Raw genomic sequence first — 16,462 nt, 5'->3', positions numbered from 1 at the left:
CCCCATTTATTCTCAGAAAGTTCAGGACAAACTTCCACGGTACAAACTAAATCCATTTTCCAAGGGAATCGAGGCTCAAAAAGGACTATGCCCAAGACCACAGAATCAGCTACTGGCAGAACTTGAATGTTTCCTCAGGTCTCCTTGACGGAAAATGGCCTTATCTCCTATATCAAAAATTCAACATCAGTAGCCCCGAAGAGCCACACAGAGTTCCCTGAACAGCTGCCTCCATTATGCTACAGCTTTTTTCTGTTCTGCTGATGGATTCTGGTCAAGCTTTTAGTAATGATGTATGCCTCCAGCACCTGATGCTATAGAGGCTTTATGGCTGCATTTTCTTTTAGGGCCTCCTGCACTCTGACAAGAAACAGTCTTATTTAGTAAAGCGAATATTATTTTAGTGGGAGAAGTTTTCTCATATCTCCAAGGGACAAGGAGCTGGTTTGGTGTAAAGGAAAAAGAAAAGTCCTAACTTGCAAGAATCAATGGCTCCTTCCTCAAAGTCTGAAACTGTACACCATCAGCAAAACTAGCGGCCATAAACAAACTTCTCAGCAGGGCAAAGGGACACATTGATTTTCAATGATTTGTCAAAATTTTAAATTGTCCAAAGACCATAATAAAAAACAATCTAATATGACTTATTCCATGGGAAAAATTAAGAATGATATAAAAGAAAGAGTAAATTAGCTTACCTAGATACAAAATAGATTACAAAGAGAAAAAAATAATACGTAGTGAAAAATGTCATCCCAGGGAAGAGAAACAACCTAAGGAATCATAAACTCAGGCAGCACAAAAGACAAGCATCCATGTGGTCAAACATCCCACGAACAAGCACAGGAATAGGGCCATGCAGATACTCCCTGTGTGTACACACACACACACACACACACACACACACACACACAAACGCACACATAGGGTGTAAGTCCCTTGGACATGAATATCCTTTCACTGCCTAAGTATGATGTCTGGTGTACAGTTGGTGCTGAATAAATATGTATAAGACAGTTAAAGAAGAACTGAAGGGATGAATACTAGAATCTGGAAAGCCTGGATCTTGAATTAAAGTGAGTTGGCAGAATATGTCCTGTCTTTCCAGGTCTGCCCTCTACCCTTCTCTACCCTGCTTCCTCCTCCAGAGGCTGACCAATGGACAGCATCAATGGGCACCCTTGACCTCTGCCTAAGAGTCAATTTCTAAGGTTCTAGAATGAATCAAATACTAATACAAATACATCGACAATCATAACAATAAGCACCATTCATTCAAGCATATGTTCTCAAACTTGAGCGGGTATGGGAACCACCTGGAGGGCATATTCAAATACAGATTACTAACCTCCCCCTTCTCCCTATTTCCAGCTTCTCATTCATTAGCTCTAAAGTGAGGACAAAGAATTTAATTTCTAATGCATTCCCAGATAACACTGATGCTGTTGGTCCAAGCACTGCACTTGTGAGAACTATTGTGTTAAAATATACTCTACAAGGCATTACACTAAACCCTTCACATCACCTCTAATCTTTACAATAACTCTGGGAAGATCTTGAATTATTATTCCTATTTTCCAAAGGAGATACCTTTTATTCAGTAGTTAGTTAACTTTCCCAACATTTCATCTCTGGTACAAGGTAAATGTAAGAACCAAATCCAGTTCTTATTAACTCAAATCTGACACACTATTCATTACACTGAGTTATCTAACTGAATATGTAACTTCACTGAGACAAAGTTCAAATGAAATCCATAAAACTACACCCTCAGGCCAAGGTGACTTTGCCATCTGTGACCAACCCCTCTTAGTATTTCATTAGCCATAAGGGATGTCGAGAGCTGGCAACTTGGACTACTCTGGAAAGAGAGAGAAGCAGTAAAATTGCATGTGATCACAATTAATATTAAAGACTATTCCTTAATTCCTTAGGAGACCATCCCTGTGGAGTTTATGTTGAAGAATCTCATTCTGTAACCCTGTTTGTGACTAAATGTTCTTTTATGGCCTTTGCTCAAATGTCAGCCTTCAGAGAGAGAGAATGAGAGAGAGAGCTCACACAATAGCCTTAAAACACTTTGAAGAGCTACAAAAGAGGTCACATTCTGACCAAAAAGATCCTAATGTACTCCCATCTCTCAGAGAACAGCTCTGAGCTCTACTTGTCAGGATGTAGAGTTTCGTAAAGTCAAAGAATCAGAAAGATTTGCCAAGAGAGGGACCTGGCAGGGGCATTGCCCTAATAGTAGCCTGCCACATTGCCCAGGGATGACAAACACTTACTACAAAGTGTAGTGATCACCCCCCAGCACTTCCCATGTAACTAACTGAGGTCTAAGATCTAGGTCATACAGAATTAGGTCCAAAGCTTCTTCCATGCGGAGATTCCTAAAATAGTAGAGATACCAAATGTCCCTGCGGAGGACTTTCATTATCAGGCTCCTCACCATTTGTTTCCTTTATCTGATCCTTGGGAGGCATGCTTTTCAGAGCTCTTACTTTTCTTATTACTCTTCCTTATTTGAGTTAATCCACCTCTCATCTTTTGCTCTCTGTCTCTCTCTTTCTTTCCATCTGTGTGTGCATATGAGACACACACACAAGTACATGCTAATGTTTTTAAATGCAGGGTTCAAAGTCAATCTTAATACCTGTATGTTGGAAAGTAAGGAGACTATTAGAGCTCTCAGTGGAAACCACTAATTCTACTCAAATAAGTTTCAGATTATTGATGATGACAATGATGATGATGGTAATAATAGTATTAACAATGAACACATAGACGGTAGAAAGAGTCCAATAATCTTTGGGCAAAGTGTTTAACCTTTTTGAGTTTTGCATTCTTTATTTTCAAAAGGAAAATATCACAAAATACCCTCAAGGTAGAAGATAAAGTACATAAGCATAATGCCACACATGATAACTTTTTAATAAGTGTTATTTTCCTCTTCCCTTTCTCCCTTTTTGTTCCTGAACAAACAACATTATACTAACAAAATGGAAATAAAAATAAGCTAAACAAAAATTGCCAAGAATCTGGCTGATGCAATAAATCAAAATTGTCTTCATAAGAAATCGCTTGATTTTAATGTAATCAAATAACAAACAATTCAGTTCAAAATGCAAAAAAAAAAAAAAAAAATTAAGTCATAAAACCCAAAGGCAATAATACTCAGTGGAACAAATAGAGTGGAATCAGCCCATATTTATAGTCAGCACTAAGGTGAAGCATATCAGACCTGGGTACAAAGCAAATCACAAGGCAGAGGAAATCTGAAAAATGAAATTAGGTTTAAGGGGAGTGAACATCCTCCCACCCCTCTAATGAGGTGTTTGAAAATAATCAAAGTTAGCATGATGGCACGGATATTGGTTTGATTCCAGAGCTTACCCTACCAAATTACAAAAATCGTAAAAGAAAGTAATTGAAGAATTCATAACGAGATTTGCTTGGCAATGTTCAGAACCTGAAGCAAAGTAATTTAATAAGGGAGGCAAAATGGGGATTTTCCTTGATCTTTGGACTGTATTATCACAAACCAATCATTATCAAACAGAATTAAGCAGTAGGGTGTGATGAAGGGGCCAACTTGGTCAACTCTCCAGGAGACTGACTAAGACCCCCTGCCCTCCCTGTCCCTCTTCACCCCTTTTTGCCTTCCCTGCAGTTGGGTGCCAGCAATCCAGCTGATTCTCGTTGAAGAAATATGCACATGGCTGCACTTCTGCACACTCTCATTTCTTAAATGTTTGTTGAACATTTATTTTGTTTGATTTTTAAAAGGATAGAAGGCTTTGGATGTCCGTGTGCTTTGCCTCTGTGCTGACTTCTGTTCTAGACTCTGGGGACAGACAGACAAATGAATAGGAGACAGGTGCAGATCTATGGAGGCTCCGAGTCTAGAGAGGAATGTGACAGAGTGGGACACCAAGGATGAGTGACATCTGATGAAGCTGTGTTCTAGGATACACAGTGTGTTAAGAGAGACCCTGGCCCTGCCTGGAGGATGGAGAAGCTCTAAGTGGGGCTCAGGAAGAGAGAATGCTTTGGCTAAGGCTTGAAAGATACCTAGGAACCAACCTGGCTGACAAAGGAAGAGAACGGTGTTTCTATGCTGCATGTATTGTGGTGTACAAAGGTGTGAGAGGGGAAAGAACCCCTCAGATTTCTCTCCTGTGACTAGAACACATGGTTGGGTGATAGGAGGGAGCTCAGCCTCCACTTCGATCATGTATCTCCTCCATTTCTGCAGAGTGTCACAAGGTAATGCCACAGGCACTAAAGTGAGAAAAATTTTGAGTTCAAACCCTAGGTCTGATGATGCCTCAAGCTTGATTTTCAGCAAGTCTCTTGCCCATCTCAAACTTTAGTTTCCTCATTAATAAGTGGTTTGTGTTGAAGCACAGTTGAGCTAATTCATGGAAGAAACTTAACACCACACCTTATTCATCCTAAGCCTTCCTAATAGTAGCCAATATGATTAAATTAATCTCCTGATTGTCTAAATATTGACCCAAGAAAGAAAAACCCTGCAAAAAGTAAAAAAGAAAACAAACTTAAAAAAAATGTTTTTAAAACAACATACTGTCCAAGATCAGTCTCTTTCTTCACTTTGACCTTAAATCACTTCTAATTCAATTTTAGGAGGAAAGGTTCAAGCACATTTTTACATATTGACTGAGCTCGGCACTAGTAAATGAATTGATGAAATAAATAAATGGATAAAAAATGTGATATTACAAATAGTAAATTGTTGCAGAATACATTTAAGAAAAGGATTTGTATGTACATCAATTCTTTGTTATTAAACAAAGGTAGATATCTAATCATGATCTTACTCAATTGCCTCAAACCACCAAAATTCATGGATCACTAGTAGTAATACCTAATGTGGGCCAAGAAAAAAAATTGAGTTGAAAAGAAAATGATTTCTTCTCCACTCTAGTCCCCAGAATAATAAAGCAAAATACAGCAAAAATATATTGTGTAAGAAAAAGGAAAAATCACAATAAGGGACATGAGAAAAGTAGAAAAAAAATTAGTTTATAAAAAAAAAAATTTCCTACAAAAGACAAATCCGCAAAGATTTGATTAAAAAAAAAAAACACTAAAGTTTGAGTATTCTTTTGATCCCAAAGATAGGAATAAAATTCATTCAAAGACCTATTTTGGCAATACTCGGTAATATTCTGTTGAGAATTTTAAATATCTATGTCCTTTTTTGATGCTATAACTCTACTCTTAAAAATCTGACCTGAAGAATAAGTGTAGCAACTGAAAATCCATTAAGTCATGATAATGTTTATGAGATAGGCAGAACTTTCTTAGATAATACAGAAAAAGCATTAACCATAAAAGTAAAGAAAATTTGATATATGGGGTTTTATCAAAATTAAAAATTTCTACTCCTCAAAAGACATCATTAAGAAAATTAATGGGCAAGTTACAGACTGGGAATTATATTTGCAATACTGATATTTGATCAAGGACCTATATCCAGAAAATATTAAAAATTCATCTAAATCATATAGTGAAAAGATGAAGCACCCAGTAAAAATTAACAGAAGACTTGAGCATGCAATTCTTGAAAGAAGCTATGTAGATGATCAATAAACATGAAAGAGTGCTGTACATCACATCATTAGTCATCAAAGGAACACAAATTAAAACAATGAAATATCCTTCACATCCACTTTTTTGCCTGGTCAGAAAGACTGACAACACTAAATGTTGGTTAGGATATCCAGCAACTGAAACTTACTAGCATACAAGTAGGATATTATTAGTAGGAGCGTAAAATAGAATACCCACATTGGAGGTGGTGAGGCAGTTTCTTATAGAGATAAATACACAAGTACCTAATGACTCAAGAATTCTACTCGTTTGCATTTAGAAAAAAATAAATGGAAACATATTTCCACAAAAGATTTGTATAAAAATGATCATACTGTGTTATTCATAATAGCCATGAATTGGCAACTACTGAAATGTATGTCAACTGGAGAATAAATAAATTGAGGTTTGTTCATTCAAAAAAAAAAAAAAAAAGAACTAAGTACTGATATTCAGAACTTCATGGTTAAATCTCATAGACATTTTGTGAAGTGAAAGAAACTAAGCACAAATATGCATATTTTATATATTATTCCATTTATATGAATTACAAGAACAAGTAAATTGAATCTGTGGCACCAGAAATTTGTAAATGGGTTCTCCTGGGAGTAGGAAAAAGTATCTAGAAAATGATTTAAGAAAATTTTTCAAGGTGATGGTGGTGGTGATTAAACCACTATATGCCATTGTTTAAATCCATGAAATAAATAATATATGTGCATTTTATTGTATGTCAAATATACATCATAAAAAGACTAAGTGCTGTTTGTCTTTATATTTTAATTATCTTCTTTTCCTAACATATAGTAGGTACTAAGGCAGTTTGCTGACATCTATTGAATGTCAACCTTGTGCTCCAATCTACAATGTATGCTTTCCACTTTATGCTTTGGTAAACTCAGTGAATCTGGGCAGGCTTTTCTCAGTCTCGCAGATAGCTCAGATAGGTGAATTCACTTGACTAAAGCCATGGATTAAATTAGGTCGAAAAAGAAATTTAAATTCCAAATTCCTAGGCAGAAGCTATTCAAATTTCTGACTTCTATACATTTCTTGAATGGGTAAATAAGTGAATAAATGAATGAATGAAGAGAAGAGACTAACTCACAAAATAGATATAGCACCTTTTAAGCAAGTACAAAAGATATAGAGATAAATGATTATCTCATGCAAGTGTCTGAGAAAAGGGGCATATAGAATCAATCCTCAATCTGCATTGATTTAGAAGCAGAGAAAGGACAGACTACATGTCATGCAGCATGACTTTAAGAGCCATAGCTACTACAGAGAACAGTCTTGTTGCTTTCCACTGTACAGGGCTACCCAGTTTGTATCAGTCCCTTTTCCAGGGAGTCAGACCTGCATCAAAGATCCCTTTCATCAACTTGGCCAAACCTTCCTAGTCGTCGAAACTAGCATCCCCCAAATACAAAGGCATACATAAGCCTCTTCCCCTCCTCAGTATAACACCAAGCACGCCTTGAAACGAGGATGCTTCTTCACCTTGCTCCTTCCAAATGGAGATCACTGTGAGGTGCCAAAGTTCCTGATCCTCCCATGGAAGGCTGCAGTCCTTCTGGGGACCACCTTTTCTCTTTACAAGGTATGGTCCCTGACACTTAGGGAGTGTGTGCAGTGAGAGCAGCCCTTGTCACAGAGCAGAGAGCAAGGGAAGGAACAAATGCAGGTGCTAACGGGTGATACCCACACATAATCTGGTGTCAGAGCAAGCATTAGATCAGTGTGGAAATAAATAAGATTTGTGATCCCATTTTCTTCCTTCATTTGCATTCGCACTTTATGACCTCAGCGATATTTACTGAGTGGAAAAAAACACCTTCTGTTACGACTGCTGGACTCAAAAGCTACTTCTCTCTGAAAAATACCGTCTCCAGTTACAGGGCCTGAAACAAACTACTTGTCTATTCGAAGAGCTCAATGAGCTGTGAAGATTGACATTTAAACTATTAACACTGTATTCTATTCGACAATGTTATTAAATATGAGATCTGATTTATGGAAAGTCTTAATAAACTGGCAGTCCAGGTCATCCCTGGCACAGCACAGAAATTGGGTTATGTTGGATGTTACTTGATAGAGTTGATTAAGCTAAAGAAAAAAAATATCCCACCAAAAACATTAAAGTCTGATTTCACATGTCAGTTAGCATATAAATTTGAACCACTTGCCAGCTCAAGTTTGCATCTCAAAGTTTCTCTAATTGATCATTTTAATTGTTTGGAAATCAAAAAATAAAATCACAGACTTAAATAATCTTTGCTATGACACATGGAAGGAGAGGTAAGGCTTTTAAAAATGAGAGCCAGACATATATCTTGCTGCTTTGGTGTAAAAGACAAAGAAAATAAAAGCATAAGTAAGTAAAGAGTACACAAGGAGGTGGAGACACTGAGGTATAGCAATTAGGATGTGACCTCATGGAAAGAGATAAAGTTGGAGTGAGACTCTGATGACTGTGCCATGGTTTACTCACATCTGTGTGACCTTGAACAAGCCACTTAATCTCTCTGAAGCTCAAGTCCCATTTCTATGTGATGGAGATAATAACAAGCAAGTAGTTTTGTTCAAGATGAAAGGAATAATGTATGTAGATCATCTGGCACAGTGCCTGGTACACAGAGACTGTTCAATAGGCTTCAAGGGGAGACTAGGCCAGGTCAGGAAAAAAAGCTGGGTCCTAGTATAGTGAGGGAGAACAATTTGGGCCACCAGAGGTAGACTGGAAAAGGACAAGAAAGGACAGTCTATAGCCGGAGCCTGTATGCTACTAGATACCACAGAGCTAGTGATATACTACTACATATGCCTATGTGCTATTAGATGATATAGACCTAGGACCAGAATTCCGAGACCACCATTGCTCTAGATCAGAGGTCCTCAAATTTCTCTATAAAAGGCCAGGAACTAAATGTTTTAGGCTTTGGGAACTTTATGGTCTCTGTCTCAACTGCTCAGTTCTGCTGAAGTAGCAGGAAAGCAACCATAGGCACTGTGTAAATGAATAGGTGTGGCTGTGTTCCTACAAAACTTTATTTACAAAAACAGGTGGTGGGTCAGACTTAGCCCATGGACTATAATTTTTCAGACTTTGGTCTAGCCTTTCCTCAGGTCTGACAGGTAGAGGTGGCTGAGGGGAATGAAGTCAGCCTCTCTCTCTGAGGACCAGAAGGGTCTCTTTCCTAAGAGAAGGCTATCCATAGACAAGTCTGAAAGGAATCTCTGAGCTATTTCTCTTGTCTCTTCCAACACAGAAGCTATGGAAGGTAAACAGCTAACTGATGGTACCAACTATCTCTCCAATTTTTGTGTCTCTGTTTAGTCAGACAACAAACAGATGATTCATTCAGGAACAACCCAGTATTTATTGAAACTTTCTGGGTACCAAGGAGGTTTGTTGTAAAAACTGTATGTTGCAGACTCTTAATAAATAAATAAAACTTCTCCCCTTCCAAATTCTTACCTGCTCTCTTCACCAGAGCCCAGAAAGGGCCGCCCCCTCCTTGTCTGAGTGGCCACTGGCAGGAAGGAGTGGGTCACAGTGATGGGGCAGCCATGACATAACCCCTTTTTCCAGTTCTGATACTATGGAACAGTGATCACCTCTTGCTAAGCAATTTCCCACCTAAATTGGTTTCAAGTCATAAAAAGCTATAGTACTCCCAAGGAAAAGGTAATAGCGGCTTTCTGAGGTTACCTTCGGTATCAAGTTCCTTGACTTCAGTAGCAATTAGACACCATTCTGCTACCATGCACTCTCGGGAAATGAAACAGTCACCTAAGAGGAACTGAAAATTAGAAGTGGAGTAGTCCTTCCTTTGCTTAAGAAGTTTCCTGCGACATACCTTGGGGGCATCACCTTTGTGAGGCCATCTGCACTGCAAAGACGCAGGCTTTGTTTGGGATTTAGAGAAGACTTTCATCTGCAAATATCAGGATCAGGCCCATATTTCCCAACATGCTGGATTTTTCCTTACAGCTTCGGGATTCAGAACATGGCCTTCATTCAAGGCACGACCATCCCAGACTGGTCTGCCGCAATCTGGGGATGTACATGGTTTCTGAAGCATTAGCCTGGCGGGTGAGGGGCATCTCCAAAGGGGCAGGGCACAGGAAGAGTTTTCAACAAGTTTTCACATTTAAGTACAGTAGCCACAGGAACAGCCACATGAAGGAGGACCCCAGAGTGAATCTGAGCTCTTCTTCCAGTAAAAAATGCAGCGCACTCCATTTTCTGACAGTACTATAAACTCATTTTTATGACACTAGTTATAAAAACCCTTAACATTTGTCTAGTGGTGGCAGTCAGTTTTTTTCTTAAAGATCCAAATGCAAGAGAAAGATTTGTGACCCAATGTCAGCTTGGGGTTTATAAAATGAAGGTTTCATAAAAGTAACATATCCCATGTACTAAAAAAAGATTAGATTCAGTACCATGAAGCTATAGGCATTTATAAGGAATCCTTTATTTGCATCTTCCACTACTTAATTTTTAAATGTTGTTTTATTCATGAGTAAGACCGTAAATATCACCAGAGGGTAAAAGATTTCTAATGTGCCAGCAATGGACCAGAGGTAAGTAGGGTGACAAGAAGATGTTTCCCTGATGACCCATCTCCAGATTTATCACCTTCCAGAGTGCTTTATAAATGGCATCTGACTTCCAGAGTTATACCAGGAGCAAGAGTAGTCAGGTACAAGAGAGTCTGCAAGGAGAGAAGGAGCTGGAATGTTGTAGCCAAACTCTGCCTGGCTTAGTCTGGACTGATTTATTTGAAAGAGCAGGGAGGTGCACAGAATGGGATTAATTTCAACTCTTGGTTCAGGACACCCATCCTTTTGTCCAGGAATGGCCCTCTTTTTAAATTAACTTATTTATTATTTATTATGATGTTAAAAAAAAAAACAACAACCCTGAATCTGAAGCTAACACTGAAACTGACATATCCATCTATAGGCTTCTCTTCTTCCTGTGGCTCTTTCTCTTCCTTCTGTAGTAACCACTACTGTGAATCTTGTATTTTATCATTACTTTAGATGTGTATATTCATGAGTTTTACACATATTTTAAAAAATATTATGTTGTAAGTTATTTTCTATTAGTTGATCCATATAAAATTGATTTAATGCCTTTTTTTACTAAATATTATTCTGCTAAGATTCAGCCATACTATTACATGAAGCTGTGGTGGAATCATTCCATTGCAGGTTATAATTTTTTACCTTGTTAATGCTCACTTGGACTATTTCCAGGATTTTGGCTCTACAAGCAATGCTATCGTGGCCTTTATCGTTTCTGGAGTGCATGTAGAAGTTTATTTTGGGTGGATACATAAGAGTGGAATTGCCGGATCACAGAGTATGCAAATATTCCATTTTATAAGAGAATGACAAACTTGTTTCTAAAGTGGTTGTACTGAGTACACTCCTACCAGCAATTAACCATCTGTTACTTCCGTCCTCTCCATCACCTCTCATTTTGCGCCAGTCTAATTGGTGTAAAATAATATATCTTTATGGTCTCGATTTGCATTTCTTGGATCACTAATGATTTTGAATATATCTTCACATAATTATTGGCCATATGTGTTGCCTCTACTGTGAAAAGACTGTACAAGGCTTTTGCCCACTTTTCTAGTAAACTATTTGAATTTTTCCTATTGATTTGTAAAAGTTCCTCATATAACCTTGATATTAATCTTATATTGGTCACGGGCATTGTAAATATCTGCTGCCAGTGTGCGACTTGCTTTTTTTTTTCTTTAGAGTGTCTTATAATTAATAGAAGTTTAATAAAGTCAAAAGTAGCTATCTTTTCTTTTATAACAAGTGCTTTTTATAGCACTGCTGTGATGAATCTTCATAAGTATCCTGTGGACGGAAATATTGGCTCTCTATGAGAGAAAGAAAACAGAGAAGGGAAGCTTGACGGCCATTTGGCCCAGGCCTTACATTAATAAAAGGCCTTAAATCAACTTTGTATTCATTATCTCCAAATGAGGTCACTGACAGCCACAAAGATGCCGTGTCAGGGATGAAAGAAGACCAGCAGCTTGAAGTTAGAACATCATCTTTTGTAGTGCACTAAGAATGAAGAGGTTTTAATAAATCTTGTAAGCATGAGAATAGCAACATTTATGTTACATTTTATTATTTTTGTTAAGGTACCACTTGGTTAAATGTAAAGAGACCCCAAAGTTGCCCAGGGCCCTCTTAACTCTGAGGTGTTCCAGACAAGAAGAGTGGTATGCTCAAATTCACATAGCTGGTGAGCTATGGAACTGGGATTCACATTCAAATGTGTCAGGCTCCAGAACCCAGACACTTTCTGTTGTTCAAAGTGGCTAAATCACAAGAAGCCTTCCTGAGCTAACTGCAATGTGGGAACACATGCCCATAGGGCTCTCACTCCACACAGAGCACTACAGGCATTGCCATGTTCCTCCCCTGGACAGAAGTTGCCCTCCATATGGACACTCTGCTGCTTCTGAAGTGGGACTCAGGCCTCTGCCTCTCTTCCTGGGCCCCCTTGAGGCTTTCATGGGAGGGCTGGCAGATTGCTGAGGATCTTTTCATCATGATGCGCAGGGTGGTAGGCCCTGGTGGCCCTAAAACTTTCCCTAGACTGTCCCCTTATATCCAATGCTCTATGCAGTAAAGTCAAGCAATCACCAAGTGTCTGGGGATGTAAAACATAGGTGTGTGTGTGTACACATGTGTGTGCATGAATGTGTGTGAGTATGTGGGAGTCTATATGGGTGTATGTGTGACAGCCTGTGAGATGGTTCCACAGAAGTGGAATTGTATCAGAAAGAAGAGATGAGATACTGAGGCAGGCTGGACAGGGTTGTGTGTGATTATGTGTGTGAATGATGAGTCTGAGTGTATGTATGTGTGAGAGAGAATACGTGTGACTTTGTGTAAGTGTGGGAAGGTTCCACAGAGGTGGTGGGCAGGTAGAGTAGGGAACAGAATGGAGGAGATACTGAGGCAGCCTGGACAGCTGGTCTGCTCAGAGAGGCAGTAGTACTGACACAGGTGCACGGCATTCTCGAATCATTCTCTAATGACCACAGGCACAGTAGCCACTGGATGTGAGGGTCACTGGACAGAAGGATGCCAGGAGCAGCAGCATCCTTATGAAATCTGCCTTCATCCCACCATCTTCCTCCTCACTGACCTCCAAGAGCTCCACAGTGCATGCTGGATAAATGCCAAACTCCTCAGCCTGGAACCTCAGGCATCAGACCCTTATAGAGTGTGATCCTGTGTCTCTGATTTTCATCTGTACAATGGGATAATAATGATTAATTCAGGTCACGCTGGAAATTAACTGAAATAAATGAGCAAAGTCTAATCCACTGCTGAAAAATGTGATGACTTTTCTCCACCATTCTTCTCTCTTGGTCCCTACCTACCCTATCCTCCCTCAGTTTCCCCAAGCACAGTTTCCATCCTGGGCTTGCTGCCCTTACCACCACCTCCCAACGACATCTTGTCTTCACAGCACAGACCTATAATATGCCACCCTCTCCTGAACTTCATCTCATTCCTTCTATCTCTCACCTGGTTCTCTGCTGAGTATTCTCATGTGAGGTAGGCAGGCACCTCTAGGCCACCATCCTAGGATCCCACAAGGAGGGAGGTCATGTCTCAGGCTTAATCTGCCTGCTCTTCACTGACTCTTTGAAAGCTGACAGTTTGGTAAGAAATAAGCAGCCCCTCTGCTTCTGCTGTCAAAAAATGCGCATCTGCCTAAAGAATGTGTGTCCCCCCACTTGACACTCATATGCCTGTAAGAAATGCCTATCTAGCCTGCTCAAGAAAGATCACTTTGCAAGTGAGAAGGCTGTGCATAGGAGATGCCACCTAAAAAGTGTCTCTTACTTTCAGGATCACCATACCTACATCACTGTCATAGCCTATGCATGCCCAGGTGGCTAGCTCCCGCCTACCTTCCTGATGCCTTCTGAAGGACTGGACACGCAGTTATCAGCTCCTCCGTTCTTGCTAATGGTCCGCCAGAGCTCGGCAAATGTGCTGTCCTGCTCCAGGGGGTTAGTGCCCTTGGCTCGGAAGTACTCGTACACAGCGGAGTCCCGGACGGTGCCATAAGATATCTCTACTTGTTTGGACAGGTCTTGGAATGTCCTGAAATACAAAAATGTAGTGAAGCATGGGTATAGGTTGCCTACTGCAGGGATACAAATGGGCTGCAAGACCCTTCTGAGGTCCAAGCCCAGCTATGGTCCATGATCCACATTCTTCACTCCCAACCCCCAGCAGCACAAATCTCTCAGCCCGCAGAGTAACTTGCCACAAGGCTTCATTCTACCACAGTTATGTTTCCTTACTGTAGATTAATTCCATAAAGTTATCGAACACCTAAAACTAAGACCTGTGCAGAGCTCAAGGAGCAAAAGGATGAATGAGACACGATCCCTGCTCTTAAGAAGCCTACAGTCTAGCTGTAGAAACATATACACAATCACAAAGTAAGAGTCAGAACAACATGAGAGGCTAGATACTAAAGATCTCAATCAAAAGCCTATAGCATAGGAAAGAAAAACATGTTAAGACTGATGACAGTGACTGGTCTCTGACCCTCAGAGCTGGTGTGGGGCAGATGAACATTCAGGAGTTATGCTAATTAAGATGCACGTCCCTCCAAAGCTTGCAGCTATTCTGGAGTTCCACTCAATCATCACCTTTTGAGGATCTCCCTTCAATTTGTTTTTCAATAAATAGCTGGGTTTTTATATGAAATCACTTGATTTTTAAATATTTTTGACTTTTCAATTAGAATTGACATTTAATATTACATTGTATTAGTTTCAGGAGTATAGCATAGAGGTTAGATATTTATATAATTTATGAAATGATCACCCATTTAGTCTAGTACTCACTATGGTACTTTACAGAGATATTACAATATTATTCACTATATTTCCTATACTGTATTTCACATCTCCATGACTATTTTGTAACTGCCAATTTGTACTTCTTAATCCCTTTGCTTTTTTCTCTCAGCCCTCCAACATCCAGCAATCATCAGTTTGTTCGTTATATCTATGAGCCTGTTTCTGTTTTGTTTGTTTATTTTGTTCTTTAGATTCCACATGTAAGTGAGATCATGTGCTATTTGTCTTTCTCTATCTGACTTATTTCATTTAGCATTATACCCTCAAGGTCCATCCATGTTGATGCAAAGGGTAAGATTTTATTTTATTTTTTTATGGCTGAGTGATATCCACTGTATATATGTATCACTTCTTTTTTATCTAATTGTGTACTGATGGACACTTAGGTTGCTTCCATATCTTGGGCATTATAAATAATACTGTAATGAACATAGGAGTGCATATATCTTTTTAAAGTAGTGTTTCGGATTTCTTTGAATAAATACCCAGAAGTGAAATTGCTGGGTCACAAAGCAGTTCTATTTTTTGAGGAACCTCAAAACTGTTTTCTTTAGTGGCTGCACCAGCCACTAGTTTGCAATCCCAGCAAAGCACGAGGCTTTTCTTTTCTCCACATAATCACCAACATTTGTTTGTTGACTTATTGATGATAGCCATTCTGACAGGTGTGAGTTGATATCTCATTGTGCTTTTAGTTTGTATTTCTCTGATGATTAATGACATTGAGCATCTTTTCATATGTCTATTTGCCATCTTTATGTCTTCTTTGAAGAAATGTTTATTCAGGTCTTCTACCTATTTTTAATTCGGTTGTTTGTTTTTTTTGGTTTTGAGTTATATGAGTTCTTTATAAATTTTGGATATTAACCCCTTATCAGATGTATCATTGACAAATATTTTCTTAATGAGTAGGTTATCTTTTCATTTTGTTGATGGTTTCCTTTGCTGTGCAAAACATTTTTAGTTTGTTATAGTCCCATTTATTTTTTCTTTTGTTTCAGAAAATATATTACTAAGAGCAATGTCAGAAAGTTTACTGCCTATGTTTTCTTCTAGGAATATATGGTTTCAGGTCTTACATTTAAGACTTTAATTCATTTTGAGTCTGTTCTTGTATACAGTGTAAGAAGGTGGTCCATTTTCATTTTTTTGCATTTATCTGTCCAGTTTTACCAGCACCATTTATTGAAGAGTCTGTCTTCACTCCATTGCATATTCTTGCTTCCTTTGTCATAGACTAAATGACCATATTGACATGGGCTTATTTCTGGGCTCTCTATTCTGTTCCATTGATCTATGTGTCTGTTTTTATGCCAGTACCATGATGTTTTCATTATTATAGCCTTGTAGTATAGTTTGATACCAGGTCGTGTGATACCTTCAACATCGTTCTTCATTCTCAAAATTATCATGGCTAACCAGCATTTTTTATGATCTCACATAATTTTTGAATTATTTTCTCTAATTCTCTGAAAAATGCTATTGGTATTTTGATAGGGGCATTGAATCTATAGATTGCATTGAATAGTATGGACATTTTAATGATGATGATTCTTCCTGTCCATTAACATGGTATATGTTTCCATTTATTTGTATTTTCTTCAATGATTTATAAGTTTCCAAGTACAGGTCTTTTACCTCCTTGGTTAAATTTATTCCTAGGTATCTTTTTGATGCAACTGCAAATGGGATTGTTTTCTTAATTTTTCTTTCTGATAGTTTATTATTGGTGTATAAAATACAACTGATATTTGAATATTAATAATGTATCCTGTTACTTTTACTGAATTAATTTATCAATTCCAACAGTTTTTTTGGTGGACTCTTTGAGGTTCTCTACATATAATATCACGTCATCTGCAAATAATGACAGCTTTACTTCTTCCTTTCCAACTTGGATGACTTTT

General features: G+C 38.5%; 1 protein-coding gene across 1 annotated transcript in view; it reads right to left on the bottom strand.

The window, feature by feature from the left end:
• GRID1 (glutamate ionotropic receptor delta type subunit 1) overlaps positions 1-16,462 on the bottom strand; it is a 672,081-nt gene that overhangs the window by 25,766 nt on the left and 629,853 nt on the right. Inside the window, exon 12 of the mRNA XM_006915454.1 lies at positions 13,590-13,785. Coding sequence (XP_006915516.1) covers positions 13,590-13,785 — 196 coding nt within the window. The remainder of the gene's footprint in view (positions 1-13,589; positions 13,786-16,462) is intronic.

Source organism: Pteropus alecto, unplaced genomic scaffold (genome assembly GCF_000325575.1).
Source record: "Pteropus alecto unplaced genomic scaffold, ASM32557v1 scaffold155, whole genome shotgun sequence".
Taxonomy (NCBI): domain Eukaryota; kingdom Metazoa; phylum Chordata; class Mammalia; order Chiroptera; family Pteropodidae; genus Pteropus; species Pteropus alecto.
This window is presented reverse-complemented; position numbering and strand designations above follow the sequence as displayed.